The sequence below is a fragment of the Helianthus annuus genome, chromosome 10, assembly GCF_002127325.2.
Source record: "Helianthus annuus cultivar XRQ/B chromosome 10, HanXRQr2.0-SUNRISE, whole genome shotgun sequence".
In the NCBI taxonomy this organism is placed as follows: Eukaryota; Viridiplantae; Streptophyta; class Magnoliopsida; order Asterales; family Asteraceae; genus Helianthus; species Helianthus annuus.
The window spans coordinates 3,417,358-3,434,360 of NC_035442.2; the positions used below are offsets into that span (position 1 = coordinate 3,417,358).

A 17,003-nucleotide genomic window follows, 5' to 3' on the forward strand; every position below is an offset into this window, starting at 1 on the left:
AATCAGTTACTCCCACTCACCACATATTGCTCTCCTACCTAATACGATGAAGGCTACCCATAATCACAAGCTGCACACCCTACCCGAATGGTTGGCGACCATTTACCCGTCACAGTTAAGTAACCGGAAGGGGGACTCAAATGGTGCCCCCTCCTCCATAAGCAAATCATCTATAAACATGTTCGAAATAACTCCCACTTGAAAATGGTTACAAACAGAATAGAGAATTTATTACTATCCCCCAAATTAGCAGCAAAACTAATTATAATAAGGCTAAAGGGTGTGGTCATGACTTTTCATATCATCCAAAACCACTACCTTAAGGGTATGGTCATCAGTGGCGAAACCAAGATTTTTTTTTCAATTGAGTCCATTTTCTTCGGTGTTCAAAATTTTCATAACAAAGCGTTAAAATTTTCGGGTCGGTCCTCGTTCGGGTTGGGTCTGAGCAAGGTTTGAACTAAATTTAAAAAAAAAAACAAGAAAAACAAGCTATACAAAAATTGAACTCATGTCCTCTTGTTAGTAAAGAGGGGGTTTACCACTAGACTAGCTTTTGTTTTCTACATGTTGGGTCCACCTAATTGTATTTATGGGGTCCTTATAAAATTTAACATACCGGATCAACTAATTTTTTTAAAAACATTGGAGTCCGGTGATCTCGACCCACTCTATGTGGCTCCGCCCCTGGTGGTCATGACTCAAATCACTTTCCCCTTTATTATTTTAATTTATTTTTTAAAGTGTCAAAATCTAGGAAAATGGAAAAGTGGTAATCGTGGTTCAATTCACGCCAACCATCATGAATCCTTGGGGGGGGGGGGGGAGGTAGTCTTCCATTCATTTTCCTATGTGACGAATCATGTTCCAACCATAACACCACACCCTTCAACCAAACCGTTTGCTTCCATTCAGTCACCACTAATTTCCATTTCCACTAATCTATAAATAACAAAATGGTTAACAACAACAACAATAACTAATGTTGTCGTTGCTATAAGCAGAGGCGTCTCTGAGAATTCACATACCCTGTTCGAGATTGAAAAAAATGTGACATTCCGTTATGTTTTGTTATTATTTAAAAAATCAAATTAGTATTGGGTTCAATAAACCTACTTCCAAGTGGGCTAAATTCTAAACCATAAAAAATGATTTGTAAATGGGCCTATATTGGAAGTGGTATGTGTTTACTATTTAGAAAAAATAACATAAGCGTATCAGATTATTTTTTTAAATCGCATGCCCCTCGAAATCGTGGGCCTTGTGCGAAGGTCCTCCCCGCACACCATCAAAGCCTCCCATGGCTATAAGAATAAAAGTTCCACATCTTCAATGTGTGATTTATAAATCGAAAGTTTTATGGGCCTAAACCAAAGAAGATACATCCACATGTTTCACTCCCACCACTTTTTTTCCAACTAATTACTCGTGTATCCTAATTCGTTTTAAATGTTTGAAAAGTTATGAGTTGATTCTTAAATTCTTTAGCGAAGTGGTAGGCGTTTAGCGTCACTCTTTTTTTGTAACATCAGCGATTAAAAAATAGTTGTGATTAAATTCGGAATTCTTTTAAAACTTACCAATTCCAAAATGTTATGGACCATTCAAATAATTTCGCATTTAAAAACATATAAATAATTTAGTAAACATCAGTACATCACTTATTTACTTGCGTTCGCAAACACAACTCATAGGTTTTGAATTTTTAACTATTTATAAATTAGGATTCACTTAAAGTACGTGCAGTGTTTGTTTTCAACTCTTATTTTGCTTGTATTGTCCGGCTCCTAAGTTGCCCCAAAGAGTACACTTCCATCGTCAATCAATATACCAACTTGTAAATAAAAAAAGGGGTAATTTTTTGGAACAAAAAAAGGCCCGGCTGGATACCGACCGGGCTAGGCCAAAAGGGCGCTTCGAACAAAATAAAGTACCGGACATCGACTATAGCTTGATGTCGACTTATTTAAAACCTGAAAACGTACGCAGCTCAACGAGCCGACTCATTTAAATTCATACAAAATGCCTCTTTTATCATTCCATATAATTACTACGGCCGGCCGGCTAGCAACAGTCTTACACGCAAACCATATCAAGCAACAAGAACGCATAGTTCGATCAACAAAAGAACCCAGTGCAATTACTTCATTTACAAACCAGCTTCATAATCTATATTATAAACTATACAACAGCTAATCACATAAACTTTTACCACTGGCCCGGCCCGGTTGGGTTGGACTAGAACAACAACTCCAAGTATCTGTTATGGTGTTTTCGGTTAAACTCCAACACACTACCATAAGTCCGATCTGATATCCCAACAAACAACGCTTCAGCATCGGGGCTAAACGAAATCCCACCTATTTCTCCAAACACGTCAATTTCCTGGCCCGATTCATAACCTGTTTGCGAGTCGAATATGTGAACAAAGTCCGCTGGTTCAGCCATGGCCATGTATTGACCATCTGAGCTGAACCGTATGGATCGGATCGCACCCATTTGGCCCTTGAGTACGGCTAAGGAGTTTGATGGCTTTCTTATATCCCATAATCTGCATGTTGTGTCTTGGTTCCCGGTTGCTATAATCTGTCCGTTTGGATGCCAGGCGGATGCAAACGAGTAGTCTAAATGCCCTTTTAATTTGTCGATTTCCTGTGATGAAAACATGTTTTTTTTTGTTTAAATTAAATTTGTGAGCAAATAGCATTTTTTTCAAGAAATAAAATAATAATCGGAAAGCGGAACGTACTTTCCCTGATTGAGCATCGGCGAGCAAACACTCCGTGCTGTCACCAAGGACCGCTAATAATTTACCATCAGGACTAACAGATGTATCCTACATGAAACAAGAAAGGTATTATAACAATAGCAATATTTGAATAAGAGTAAAATGCCATTTTCGTCCCTGAGGTTTGGCCATTTTTGCGACTTCCGTTCAAAGGTTTGTTTTTCGCATCTGGATCCAAAAGGTTTGAAATCTTGCCATTTTCATCCGGCTCGTTAACCCCCGTCCATTTTTTCCGTTAAGTCTAGGGTATTTCCATCTTTTTGTCAACTTAAAGGGCAGTTCGGTCTTTAAGTTAGCCAAAAAGACAAAATTACCCCTGACTTATTGGAGAAAATGGATGGAGTCAACGATGGCAAGATTTTAAACCCTTTGGATCAAGATGATGAAAAACAAACCTTTGAACAAAAGTTGCAAAACTGGCCAAACCTCAGGGACAAAAATGGCATTTTACTATTTGAATAAAATGACTTGGGAGATACTCACATTAACAGACCATGGAAATGAGAAGTTATCAATACATTTAAAATTGTCGGCATCAAAAACCCTTATGAGTGCATCATTGTTCGCTGTCATAACTCTCATTGACCCGCTGCAAATGTAGAACCAGTCAAACAACATGATACAGATAAAAACACAATGATGCATGAAATTATATAAGACAAACCTTGAACTGTAGGATATGTCAACTGAGTTAGTTATGGCATTATCATCGGTTGCGATTTTTGTGGCAAAGGAGACTCCGGGTTTGTCCAGATACTATTTAATATGTAGAACAATGGTTAGAAAATGGAAGTCATTTTTGGCTACAGAGCTCAAACTATGAAGAGTTTCAATCTTAAAAAGAAAAGAGTAAAATGCCATTTTCATCCACGAGGTTTAGCCAGTTTTGCGACTTTCGTCCAAGGGTTTGTTTCTCCGCATCTGGATCCAAAAGGTTTAAAATCTTGCCATTTACATCTGGCTTGTTAATTTCATCCATTTTTCGCTGTTAAATCAGGGGTATTTTAGTCTTTTTTGTTGACTTAAAGGGCATTTCGGTCTTTTTCACTTTATGTACAAGCATTTAGCATAATGTACAATTATTCAAAATACCCTTGCTAAATAAAAACTGAAAAATAATATAGGTAAAAAGATGAAAATACCCCCGACTTAACGAAGAAAAATGGATGAGTTAATGAGCCGGATGAAAATGGCAAGATTTCAGACCTTTTGGATCCAAATGCGAAAAAACAAACCTTTGAACGAAAGTTGCAAAACTAGCCAAACCTTGGGGACAAAATGGCATTTTACTCAAAAGAATAAAACAAACCTTGCAGATCAGTTCACCATGAAAACCACCAGCAACGATTAAGTTGTCCTTGACAGCCATAGTGCTTACTTGTACGCGAGACAGTGAACGAGAAAAAGATCCAGGATATTTCTGCGGATGTACAATCGAAAAACGAGTCAAACGGGTTGAAAATCATCAGAATGTATTTTTTTGCCACCCTTGGTAACAAGATTGTGAAACTTTAAGAGAGTGAATTGATGAAAAAACTGCTTACCAAAGTAGGTAAGACGGGCATAGCAACATTAATTACTTCTTTGCCCCTTTTGACAAGTGAAGACCAATGCATAACCGAGTAGTTTTGCATAAGGTACAGGTCGTGTTTTGAGGTTGCCCATAAGAGATTTCTTAGCTGTAAGAATTAACAAAAGGTGATTAGACTTGCACATCAGCAAAATCATTATCGTCAAAGAACATCGGTTAGTATTACACACATGCAACCGAAAAGCACATCCATCTAAATTAAAACTATATCCTACAAAATATAAAAAAATGCAAGCGTGTGAGTTTACTATTATTATAAAGCCACGTAGGAAGACGGTAGATAATGCATTCCTACCAAGAAGGATTAACTGAACAAAATGCACTAGTATTAAAGAAAATCAATCATGAGACAAAATGCTAGATAACTCGAGTCACCCGAATTGAAGCTAATCATTAGCGAATAAAAAGTGAAAGCAGCTTACCAAGCTGCATGTATAAGTTTTGTAAGGATGAGAATCTAAGCTAAGGATTAGTATGCATAGTAATTATGTTCAAACTGATCAATGAAAAGTAGAAAACAGCTTTACGTCCCAGGCCAAGCAGTAAAAAAATGAAAAAAAGGGTCCACAGGAGACAATTTTTTTGTAAGTTTTAGAATGTGTCCCTGTCATACCATCTTATGAGCTGCCTTAATCCTCATGCCGCTTCATACAAATGGCACCCTGCGTCTACGGCTGAAATAAAAGTTAATGTAGCTGTCCCCAACATTCATATTTAATGTTAAAACATAAGCATATAATGTAGCCAAAAACAGAAGCCTATTACAAAACAAATCTATTGAGGCCAGATGCACACGTGGGTGTAGATAAATTAATTATATGCCCATTAACCAAGGTTATATTAAGAAATTACATTATTCGTAAAGTAAATAATTTAATTAAACAAATGATAATAAATAGATTATACAAAACATATATTTTTATATAAAAAATTATGTTACTTGTGAATTAAGAAATTTCTAAAGTAATCGATAAAACAATAATGATAAATATAACAAAATAAAAAGAAAGAAAACTAAATAAAAGTAAAAAACGTTAAGTAAATTACACATTACACATTATATAATTTATAAATAAATTTCAGATTATGTCCTTTGGACAAATTGGTCATTTACCTAAAGTTAAATGAAAAGTTAACATCGGTTGGCTTAAAGGACAAAGAGCGTGCAAAATTTAGAAATAAAAGACATTTTGCGTGCTTGTTAAAGAGAAAGGACAAAGAGTGCAATTTGGTATATAAATAAAGGATAATATATGTAGTTTACTCTTATATTAATGATGAAAGCCTGAGAACACCATTTAGGCGAACCAAGTTTTTTTAACAAATTATACCACCCTTAAGGTCATTATCTGCATCCAAATTAGCGGGGTAAAATCAACTGACAGATCTATAGCATTTCCAAAAGTGTACCATGAATGAATTTACGAATGCATATATCAGAAATCCAAGTTATACCTCCCCAATGCTTCCAACATAGCACGGCTTGTGATTTTATTTAAAACTCTCATGATATAGGGGCACTTATTTTAATCTGCACAAAAAGGATTATAGTAAAATACGTGACCCGGCTCAAATGAGCCGGGCTAAAACTATAACAATTAAACGGAGGCCCAAAATCAAGTTCTTTTTGTTCAATGTTCAATATAAGAATAATGATAAACGGGCCTAAAAAGTTAACCTACTCCAATCAAAGCTTGACACATGGCGTAACCAATTTCACTCTCCTTGTTGTGATCTCATTCTTAGGCGGAATTTTAGGCCCGTGAATCATTTTCTTAAATAAAATGAACTAAATGGCCAGTTGAGATTACTACAGAAACAGTAAGTTTCTATAAAAAGCTCATGTATAGGTAAATTGGTGTGCAGATCAGGGAACAAGAACCATGTAAGAAAAGTAGCTATAAACTAGCATCATAAACAATAACAGATGCTAATATAGTCAGATTAAGATGTGGTCTAGATTATCACAAACATAAAAAATTAAAAGATATACACAGTGCACTACATCCACGTTTGACCACAAGTAACTTGTGTATGCCCAAAAGTAAAGAAAAAATTAAAAAAAATCAAAAATCAAAAATAGGGAAACCAGAAACGTCCATGCTTAATAACTGTAGAGTAAGTTGACAAGTATAACTAGCATAATGCAAATGCAAACTTATAGAATGAGGGATGACAAAAAAAGACTCACGAGAATGCAGTATGCAGATTAAGAAAAAATAATAACACACAACACAACTACGAACATGTAATGTATCAAATCATTCAATCATAAATTAAACTAAAGCATAAGTGAAATTTTATACCTGAAAATGCACGACTGTCGGCTTGACGAGCCTTGTATTGAACTGAAAATCATAGAAGGTGTGGCCTTTATTTACTTTCTTGCACTCCTGTCAACAATACCATACTAAACTTAACCATAGAGTAGACTAAAACAAAATATAAAGAATAACAAGAAGCTGTAATTAAAAGAAAGAATAACAGTAGCCAACCCCTCTTAACACCAGATAAAAATATTCTACACTCAAGCAAAAAGTACTTAAATTTAATTTTCCTGAGACACCCAGGTAGAGCACGCGCACGAAGCTCGAACTTAAACGAGCCAGCCCGGCTCGTAAAATGTTCGAGCTAGCTTGAGCCAAATTGAGCCAGTTCGCTAACTTTTAGTTTTTCTTACAAATAATAACATAAAAAAATTACACGTGTATCTATTTTTTTAACATAAAAAAATTACGCGTATATCTATTTTTTTAGTATTTTAAAGACCGAAAGACATATTAAAAGTATTATATGTGTAATTTTGTTTATTTTCCCATATTTGTATATGTTAATGATTAATTAAACTTAAAATGTTAACACTTCAACCCCCTCCCACATATTTTTTTTTTTATTTTAAGACACTTAAAATTACTTTATATAAAATAAAATAATTTGAGCCGGCTTGCGAGCTCAAGAACCAAGCGAGGCCTAGCTCGAGCTCGGCTCGTTTACAAATCAAGCTGAGCCGGCTCATTTACAACCGAGCTTTATGAACAGCGCTAGTTTACAGGCAATAATAAAAGACTCAAAATATGCATATGAGCATGTCACATAGCAGTACATAAGATTATTAACATATGATTCAACCATCCAATCAAACAGACCTTTTCTAAATTCTCACGAGAGTGTGGCAGGTTCTCGTAATTTTTGTACTGTTTCAGTCTTGTTTCACGGTACTTGTCTCTCGTAAAATTGAGTCTCTCCCAAGGGATTCCTTGTATATCTTTACCATTTCTAGCTTCTTCGGCCGATGTATCCGTTTTTGGCTTGCTCTAAGAAATCAAAAATCATCTGTCAGTTATCAAAAAACAAGCTGCATATACTAGAGAAAAAAACAGCAATTTTATAATAATGTTTTTAAATAGAACCAAAAAGATAAAATAAACAAGCTCAAACTTTTTTTAACGGCGAAATCACTATATATGAATATATAGAGCCCAGCAAGAAACTGGGGAAAAGAACAGTACAAAGTGTCTCACAAGAACATTACAACAAGTTCAAACTAGTATGTACACAAGAAACATGAATACCTGCTCAAAATCGTCCTCAAAATCTGAATCCATTGAATCAGCAGTTAAACTTCTATGCGAGTGATTTTGGTTGTCTTCAGAAGAGCTGTCCGCAGAATCCGTCATATCATAATATCCATCATTAATCATATACTCAAGTTCTTGATTCTGAAACTGTGCCATATTGTCCTACAATTATTAGGGAACTTTAAAAAGGTTCTCCCCCCTTTTACAGAAAAAAGGGTCAATTCGTCTTCTTAAAAATGTATACAGTGCACTACGATAAAAAGCGTCAGGCGCACCAAGACTACCGAGGCGAAAGGGTCCCCGGAGACAAGGTGCGAGGCATGAAGCGCACACATCACGTCCGCGATGGGGTATTTATTTAACTTTATACTTCTCATAGGCTTCTATCATCACATAGGGGTGGTGTTCATAGGTTCAGTTTTCGGTTTATTTGGTTTGAAGTGTTATAAATTTGGTTTCAATTTAAAACTGAACCAAAAAATGAATTTGTAATTCGGTTCATAGGTTCATTTTAGAATTGGTTCGGTTAAATTTGGGTTAATCAGTTTTAAACAGAACAATGAACGCCCTATCATCAAGTACCCAAAACTTAGATATAAAAATCTCTCTATATTTTACCTCATAATAAATGAATACAAGTTTGGACACGCGTCACCACCATATTTCACCTCACGTATTTTTTCCCGCCCAAATTAAAGTAGGAAAGAGTAATTTAATCCTATTTTAAGTTTAATATTACTAATTTCTTTTTTCTTACCCATTTGTGACATAATAAATTAACCATTAGTTATGCAAATGATAATTTATTCTTCATGTGTAAATAGATCAACTCGAAAGACTTCTGTTACAGAAATGGTGCAAGTTTTTCAAAATTTTGAAGCAAGACCTTAAACAACTAGATCAATTTACAATTAACCTCTCCGTTATAAAGATCTAACCGATCATTACAAACAGAGCTTCATAAACAAAATCAAAACGTAACATCAAATTCACTTTAAAATTCAGTACTCAAACATACAGATTACAACAAACTATCTGATCTTAGCCTAAAAAACATAATTACTTCAAACAGAGCACATAACCTAAACTTTTCGATTTCAAAAAGTAGAAACAAAATATCCTAAACGAACAAAATCAAAATCGAACATCAAACATCAAACTCACTTTCAAATTCAGTACTCATACACACAGATAACAAACAAACTATCCGATTGTAACCTGAAAAACATAATCACCGAAAACAGAGCTTCATAAACAAAATTACCTAAACAAGCAAAATCACAAGGTAACATCAAATTCAGTTTAAAAATCAGCAATCAAACACACAGATTACAAACAAACTAAACAATATTAACCTAAAATTAACAAAATCACTACAAACAGAGCTTCATAAACAGAATTACCTAAGAATTTCAATTACCTACGGCAAACTAATAGAAATTAGGTCAAAAAGTAGAAATAAAGTATCCTAAACAAGATAAATCACAAAGTAACATCAAATTCACTTTGAAATTCAGTATTCAAACATATAGATTAAGTACTAACTAAACGAGATAAGGTCAAAAAGTAGAAATCAAATAATATATCCTAAACGTATAAAATCAAAGCGTAACATCAAACTCACCTTCAAAATCAGTAATCAAACATACAGATTACAAACAAACTAAACAATATTAACCTAAATATAACAAAATCACTACAAACAGAGCTTCATAAACAAAATTACCTAGAAATTTGAATTACCTACGGCAAACTAATAGAGATTACGTCAAAACGTATAAATAAAGTATCCTAAACAAGATAAATCACAAAGTAACATCAAATTCACTTTGAAATTCAGTATTCAAACATATAGATTACGTACTAACTAAACGAGATAAGGTCAAAAAGTAGAAATCAAATAATATATCCTAAACGTATAAAATCAAAGCGTAACATCCAAAATCAGTAATCAAACATACAGGTTACAAACAAACTAAGCAATATTAACCTAAAAATAACAAAATCACTACAAACAGAGCTTCATAAACAGAATTACCTAAAAATTTCGATGAACTACGGCAAACTGAAGATCCTCCGAGCACGATATGAACAAGATCGGTGAAAAACTCCGGCGAAATGAAGAAAAAGTCCGATCGATGAACGTAAAACAACAAAAAGTGTGTGTGTGGGTGAAATGAGAGGATGTGTAGAGAAGAGTCTGGAAGAAGGAAATGATTTGAGGGTTTGTGAGTGGGGTATAGATATAGAGAGTAGAGACGGTTTGTGGTGTTGGGTTGGGTGGGTGTGTGGGTCCCACTGGGATAACAGTAACATGGTGTGGACCCGGTTTGTTTGTAGTGGGACTTGTGACTTGACACTCTTTGGACTTTGTAAAGGTTACGTGTCAAACCAGAATAAGTTGTGGTCTGTCTAGTTTGGTTGTTTAACTAGTTTACACTATCGGGTATGGGGTGGGGTTAGGGTGTCAAACGTTCAAGTTATCATCAGGGCCGGCCCAATGGGCTATTTAAACTAGGCAAAGGCCTAGGGCCTCCAAAATCTAGGGCCTCCAATTTTGCTAAAAAGTTGTATGGATATGTATTGGATTTGGGCTGAAACTGAACAACTAAGGCCCAAAAAATAAGTTGATAGGCGACAATAGAGTAATTAAGGAGATTTGGCAGAAATTATAGGCGATGCTAGGCGGCGAGGGAATAGGAAAAATCATTTTGGGAACGCAATCGTTTGAAAAGTTTGATAGTTATCTTGGAAACTCACCCGTTGTTATCGGCAATCACTCAGTGGAATTTTTGGAAACTGATTTTTTTTTTTAAAGAAAACTTCATATTTGTGAGTTGTGAGTTGCTAGACTGATTATGGCTTCCGATTTCTGCAACATTGGTAAAACAACTTGCAAGACTGATTCTAGCTTGTTGATGCTCTTGACTTCAATTATTGCTATCTTTTTTATATTGATAGCATATGATATGTGTTGTTTCGTCATCAAGAATTACTATTTAAGCTTGGATGCGAAACAAAATGATGTCAGTTATTTCCAGCATGTTGTTTCCTACTTTTTATGCATACCGATTCTTGTTTATGTCTTTTCTTTAGATGGATGCAAATTACTTTAACCTACTTTTCTGATGAACTGCATCGAAAGTAAAATGAGTCTTTTTTAAAGAAAAGGGGCCTCATTTTTTGTAGTAGCCTTGGGCCTCCAAAAACGTTGGAACGGCCCTGGTTATCATCTTGGGTGGGCTTGGGTTTCGGTGTGGCCCTTTGGGCGGGGGTTTCAGTCCGGGCGTTGGGCGGGTCTAGCGGTCTTCTGTGGCCGGCTCTCATTGGCTGGGTTGGCTAGTCTATAAGTGGCTAGGCTTTTTTTTAAGAGTAAACTTCCGTTTTGCTCCCTGTGGTTTGGTCACTTTAACGGTTTTGCCCCAAACCTTTAAAATTAGCCATTTTTCTACCTGATGTTTTGGTTTTGTTGCCAGTTTGCTCCCTGCGGGGAGCAAAATGGAAACACAAACAATTTGGATGGAGTTAGAGGCGGGGAGCAAACTGGAAAAAAACCGAAACATCAGGGAGCAAAATGGCTATTTTTAAAGGTTTGTAGCAAAACCGTTAAAGTGACCAAACCACATGGAGCAAAACAGAAGTTTACTCTTTTTTTAATTTTGTGTGTATTTTTATAATAATTGAAAAAAAAATATAACATGTGGCCAACCCAACATGCAACTGACCAGCGGTGCCCCTCGAAGTCTACGTGTCAACCCATGCCTCAAACCCCCACCCCACCATACCCCACGGTTTTAAGTCCTGTCTGTTAGCGAATGAGGTAACGGTGGAGTGGTCGGAGAAAAATTTGGTATTTCTTTTGACCCGGGTTTCAATCCTATTTTTCTCATTATTTTCTACGACATCCAGATGAAGCGCGAATGTGAGTGGTGTCGGTTTGTCTTGAATGGAAGGCTATTACGTTCGCTTTGTAATAAGGAAATGATTAATTACGGAATTTGAATTAGAGTCGAAACCATTTACCATTTCAAAAATTTTAAATTCAATTCAATTGGTAAAGATAATTAAGGAAAAATTAATTATTATATTTGATTTTAATGTTAATGTGACTATTACGTTTTTAACATCAAACTTAATTAAAGAAATGTATTATATATAATAAACATGATAAATAAGGGTTGATGTGTCATGATATGAGGGCTTGGAAAATGATGTGGCATCACCTTAGGCATTCTAGAAATTGGTTTTGGCTCCAAAATTTCGGGTCTTTTTTTTTCTTCATATGGGTATACACGGGATCCGGATTTTGACCCGGGTATATATTGTTTCTAAATTTTCTTTTCATTCAAGAACACCATAGAACTCTTCTCTCTATCTTCCCTCTCAAAACCCTAGCGCAGCCATGTCTGAAGTGAAGGTTGCTTGAAGCGGATTTTACGGCGGCGGATAAACACTAATCAAATGATTCTTCTTCCTCCTATTATACCTTAATCAAATGATTTCTTTATTCGCCTCTCCAAGCTCTGAAACCCTAGATTCACAACGTCTATTTTGATTGAATAGGGGTGTTTTGATGTTTATTTGAGTGTTCTGTTTGAAGGGATCTTAATGGGTTATCCTTGGAAGGAGTATTGGTACCTGAGATAGGGAACCTCACACATTTGAGACGCCTATGAGTGCTACACAGACTTCAATTTTTTCTGAGTTTGGTAATATAGTTTTTTTTTTCTTTGAAATTGTATTATGTGGTTTCTCTTTAAAATAAAACTTGCTATAATGCTATAGAGCCTCTTGTACAGTAGATGTAGTTTGAAAAAAAGTTCAGTTTTTGAGGGAATTATAAAAGTTCATTTTTTGAGGGAATTATGTTAAGTAATATGTTGTTGAGATTATTGTGCCAGTTTTATTAAACGGGTCAAATGAGAATTAGTTTTATTAAACGGTTCAGTTTTATTAGGTTGGTCAGATTCGATAAACGAGTCTATTTGTTTTAAATTTTGTGTAATATATGAATTTAAAAAAAGAACTGCCCCATTCCCATTTAAATAGCATCGGTTTTGCATTGATTAGTATTTATAGGTATAACCTTATGAATGGTTTATTCTCTTTTCTCATTGTGCTTTTTCTTTTGCAGGGTGCTTTTACTGTAGTTTTACCCATAGGCCATGAAGATATATTCCTTCCTTTCCTACTTGGTACCAAATGCTTATCTTAAGTTCCTCCATATGTATGCATTTGTTTTCTAATCTTCGTGTTGAGTCATTTTCGTTCTGCAAGATATTGTTTAAATCATTTAAAACTTATATAGCTCTTAAATGTACACATTTGTTGAATGCTTTTTTTTTGTTAACTACAGGTGGTTGCTACAACATGAAAGATGGCTTGTGAAATGGTCCTGATGAGTTTTGTGGCAATTGAAACCTTTGCTTTGGATCTGGGAGGAGTTTACCAATCTGGTAGTTGGTTTTCTTGACTAACTATAATGACACCCCTGATATGCTAATCTTCTCTTGATTAATTTATACAACTAGTAATAACCCCGCGCGCGTTGCGGCGCGAGAACATCGCAAACATCGAATGTATTAGTCCAAACGTCCTGTGATGCGTTAACCGTATGGAAACACACATTTTGACGTACCGAATTGAACCCGAAGTAACCTATATAAGCATTGTGATTGGATCAAAACGTAAAGTAAATCAAATTTATATGTGACTCAACTCATACATAGAAAGGAAACTACAATTTGACTCCACACGTTCGAAACAAAATTTACGAAACATATACGCACGTACATATTATATTGTCCCTAGCTCATCCTCCAAATCGAAACGTAGACCAACTCAAATTTATAGTACATAAAATTATGCACGTAATTTTTTTTAATGATAAGTATTATAATTGACCTAAATCGTGTTCTAGAAAAAGTTTACGTCGAAACATAGAGCAAATCATATTTATACCGACACGTAAAAATAGTTTTTTTTAAGTAAAGGAATTATAGGGGTAAACTTGAAACAAATTATAGGTAAAAAACCTAATAGGTTAAAAAGGTTCGTAAAACCATACCAAGCAACACCAATGCAACACAATTGTCGGCGACCCCAACATTGGAAAATTTCATAAAAATAAAATAAATAAAAAAAGGAAAAAAGTAACAGCAAACGAAAAACAGACGTAAAATCGTTGAACCACGCACGCTCGTTTTTGTATGTTAATGCAAAGAAATTAGATCGAAACGTAAAACGTAGAAAAAAATAACTAAGTCGAACGGGAAAAATAAACGTGTCGCAACAAACCTGTCAAATGGAAAAAGAAAACAAACCAAAAAATGGTGAACCCCACACACATGTTGCGGCATGTTAACTTGCAAAATTTAAAACAAAACGTAAAACGAATAATTTGTGAAACTTGAAACTTATAAGGGGCCAAAGATGAAAATAAAAAGTGTTAAGGTTAAATTACAAAAGAAAGAAAACATTGGGTTAGAAATGAAAAAACAACTTTTTTTTTTGAAAATCCCTCCATGCATAAGGTACAACTCTATAAAGCAACATTTAGTTGCTAATTTATAGTTTATAATTCTCTCATTTTGTTCATCTTTGATTGGATTATTCTTTTTTAAATTTTTGTGTGTATTGTCAAAGCATTTTTAACAGTCGCAAGCAGGTGGATCGAATAATCCGTGAGATTATTGTGCCAGTTTTATTAAACGGGTCAAACGAGAATTAGTTTGATTAAACAATTCAGTTTAATTAGTCTGGTCAGATTTGATAAACGAGTCTGTTTGTTTTAAATTTTGTGTAATATATGAATTTAAAAAAGAATTGCCCCATTCCCATTTAAATAGCATCGGTTTTGCATTGATTAGTATTTATAGGTATAATCTTATAAATGGTTTATTCTCTTTTCTCATTGTTCTTTTTCTTTTGCAGGGTGCCTTTACTGTAGTTTTACCTATAGGCCATGAAGATGTATTCCTTGCTTTCTTACTTGGTACCAAATGCTTATCCTTAATTTCCTCCATATGTATGCATTTGTTTTCTGATCTTCGTGTTGAGTCACGTTTCATTCTACAAGATATTGTTTAAAAAATTTAAAACTTATATTTATGCTTTGATCCATATCTTTTGGTTATATTTATGCTTTTTCATAGTATACTTGATGTTAAGGGTATTCTTTTTTATATTCTTTTTTAGATTCTTTCTTGTGGAATACAAAAACAGCTGTTGGGTTTTTAATCTCTCTCTAATATCTTTGTTTTTTTTTCAATTTTCACTTGAATCATTGAAGATTGGAAAATTTGTTGGGTGATGTCAAATGCCACAAAAGGAGGTGCTATAACAAAAGTAGAAATCTATACAACTTCGACTTGTATGAGGTAGTTTAACTCACTAATTAAGGTTACTAATGAATGGGTTCCAAATATTGTTTCATGATGAATGGTGAGTTTAAGGTTTTCGATAATCCTTCATGGCGATTTTGAAAGCCAGCTGTTACCATAAAGAAGGGCGTCATGGCGATTGCGCATACGGTGGCAACACTTATATGTTGTTGTTTGGAGTAGTGCAAATTTTAATGTCACATATACTGGATTTCCATAGCATGGTTTTGGCGTCGGTTGTTGCGGCCATAATGTCGTTTTGTTACTCTTCTATTGGATGAAAAATATCGGCAACTCGACTAATTCATCGAACCCCCTCATTTCTTGGAGGAGTTCTTTGTGCAAAGGCCTCGATGATGTTTCACGTGAGTGTTATATGGATTTTTTAGTGATATAAATTTGAATAATGTCCGACTCTTGATGTTTCTTCTTTTCTTTGGTAGAATGTACCTCCGGCTGTGTTGGTCCGGTTTCTACGAGAGCATCGATCAGAATGGGCCGATTTTAATGTTGATGCTTACTCAGCTGCTTCGGTAAAAGCTAGCCCGTATGGATATCAAGGGACACGGCCCACGAGGTTTGCAGGTAGCCAAATCATCATGCCACTTGGCCTGACAATTGAACATGAAGAGGTACTGTTTTACACATCTTAACCATTTTCTTAATTTATGGAATATTTTATAATCTAAATAACCCTTTATATAAATTTGGTGAAATTGTCATATGAGACACCCAAATGTTGAGTTTAATTGTTCTATGTATAGATGCTTGAAGTTATTAGACTCGAAGGTCACGCAGTTGGTCAAGAAGATCCTTTTGTGTCAAGGGACATTCATCTCTTACAGGTGCTTAATCAGCTTCTTTTAAATTCATTATAACTAGACAAGGTTGCAATTTTGACCCGTTTACTTATTAGCGGGTCGAATATCTCACATGTGTGAAAATAAAATTAGCTAAAAGTGGAACTGGCCAAACAGGTTGAAAAGTCGACCTAAGTGTATTTTTTAATGCATGCAGCCTCCTAAATCTGTCTGCTCAAATATTTAAATTGTTACAGTAATAGTATGGTTACTCAATAGTGTAATTATTTTATGTAGTTATGCAGCGGAATCGATGAGAATGCAGTGGGTCGAGTGTTGGATAAATATTTTCTATCCCCAAACCCAAAGCATCGTGAATCCTACATCTCTCTATTGCTTCTCTTTTCAGTTGCGTCTGCCAAAGTCTTTTTCAAGGTAATTTGCAGCTTCTTCTGAATCCAGCAATCTGTTAAGCATATGAGCAGAAGCTTGATTGTGGTGGTGGCTATGTGAGATGGCGTATGTGCAGTTATAACCCGTTACATTGACTCACTGTTTTTCCAGGCCTAAGTGCAAACAAGATATTCATCCAATTGGCATTATTTGGGATTTGGTGATGTTATGCCAAGAAGTTAGATGAATCGTTTTTTGGACTCTAAATGAGGCCCCAACTTTGATTACGAATCACTCTCTGATGCAAGTATAGGCCAGGTGAGTGAAACTCATTAAATTTTTTATTGTTTTGTTTCACATTTTGGTTGTCGTTTGTTCACCGGTTCTATTGGTGATCCTCTAAATGTTATGTAGCTTATGTATTGTTGGTTTATAATTCTCTCTTTGTTTATGTTAGATCAGAACTGTTGC

General features: G+C 35.0%; 2 protein-coding genes across 22 annotated transcripts; one reads left to right on the plus strand and one right to left on the minus strand.

Moving 5' to 3' along the window:
* Positions 1 to 2,012: 2,012 nt before the first annotated feature.
* LOC110889586 (uncharacterized WD repeat-containing protein C2A9.03) lies at positions 2,013 to 10,179 on the minus strand. 18 transcript variants are annotated; one of them, XM_035979050.1, is made up of 13 exons: positions 9,996 to 10,179; positions 7,952 to 8,104; positions 7,526 to 7,693; positions 6,686 to 6,772; positions 5,835 to 5,910; positions 4,993 to 5,053; positions 4,550 to 4,590; positions 4,333 to 4,467; positions 4,098 to 4,208; positions 3,453 to 3,544; positions 3,272 to 3,377; positions 2,750 to 2,836; positions 2,013 to 2,652 (listed from the first exon to the last, which is right to left on the minus strand). In XM_035979050.1, exons 8-13 carry the CDS (start codon positions 4,420 to 4,422, stop codon positions 2,239 to 2,241), a joined length of 900 nt encoding a protein of 299 aa, XP_035834943.1. In that variant the 5' UTR covers positions 4,423 to 4,467; positions 4,550 to 4,590; positions 4,993 to 5,053; positions 5,835 to 5,910; positions 6,686 to 6,772; positions 7,526 to 7,693; positions 7,952 to 8,104; positions 9,996 to 10,179; the 3' UTR covers positions 2,013 to 2,238. The 18 variants fall into 18 exon arrangements, with proteins under 18 accessions (XP_035834943.1, XP_035834936.1, XP_035834940.1 ...); XM_035979043.1 differs by lacking the exon at positions 4,550 to 4,590 and having other exon boundaries at positions 4,993 to 5,074; XM_035979047.1 differs by lacking the exon at positions 4,550 to 4,590 and having other exon boundaries at positions 5,790 to 5,910.
* Positions 10,180 to 12,304: 2,125 nt separating this feature from the next.
* Positions 12,305 to 17,003, plus strand: LOC110889585 (homeobox-leucine zipper protein REVOLUTA-like). Of its 4 annotated transcripts, none has more exons than XM_035979051.1 (10): positions 12,305 to 12,666; positions 13,092 to 13,152; positions 13,314 to 13,413; positions 14,891 to 14,951; positions 15,249 to 15,336; positions 15,412 to 15,704; positions 15,783 to 15,971; positions 16,104 to 16,184; positions 16,437 to 16,574; positions 16,704 to 17,003. In XM_035979051.1, exons 6-10 carry the CDS (start codon positions 15,693 to 15,695, stop codon positions 16,707 to 16,709), a joined length of 426 nt encoding a protein of 141 aa, XP_035834944.1. In that variant the 5' UTR covers positions 12,305 to 12,666; positions 13,092 to 13,152; positions 13,314 to 13,413; positions 14,891 to 14,951; positions 15,249 to 15,336; positions 15,412 to 15,692; the 3' UTR covers positions 16,710 to 17,003. The 4 variants fall into 4 exon arrangements, with proteins under 4 accessions (XP_035834944.1, XP_035834945.1, XP_021992831.1 ...); XM_035979052.1 differs by having other exon boundaries at positions 15,449 to 15,704; XM_022137139.2 differs by having other exon boundaries at positions 13,092 to 13,184; positions 15,249 to 15,704.

Bases quoted from the DNA above. Each gene is read 5' to 3' on its own strand.
- LOC110889586 (XM_022137140.2), bottom strand. From the start codon at position 8,113: ATGGCACAGTTTCAGAATCAAGAACTTGAGTATATGATTAATGATGGA. The intron at 3,545-4,097 runs GTTTGTTTTATT...CATATTAAATAG, and splicing joins ATGGTGAACTGATCTGCAAG to TATCTGGACAAACCCGGAGT. The intron at 2,653-2,749 runs GTACGTTCCGCT...TTTTCATCACAG, and splicing joins CCGATGCTCAATCAGGGAAA to GAAATCGACAAATTAAAAGG.
- LOC110889585 (XM_022137139.2), top strand. The intron at 15,972-16,103 runs GTACTGTTTTAC...TTCTATGTATAG, and splicing joins TGACAATTGAACATGAAGAG to ATGCTTGAAGTTATTAGACT. The intron at 16,185-16,436 runs GTGCTTAATCAG...TATTTTATGTAG, and splicing joins GGGACATTCATCTCTTACAG to TTATGCAGCGGAATCGATGA.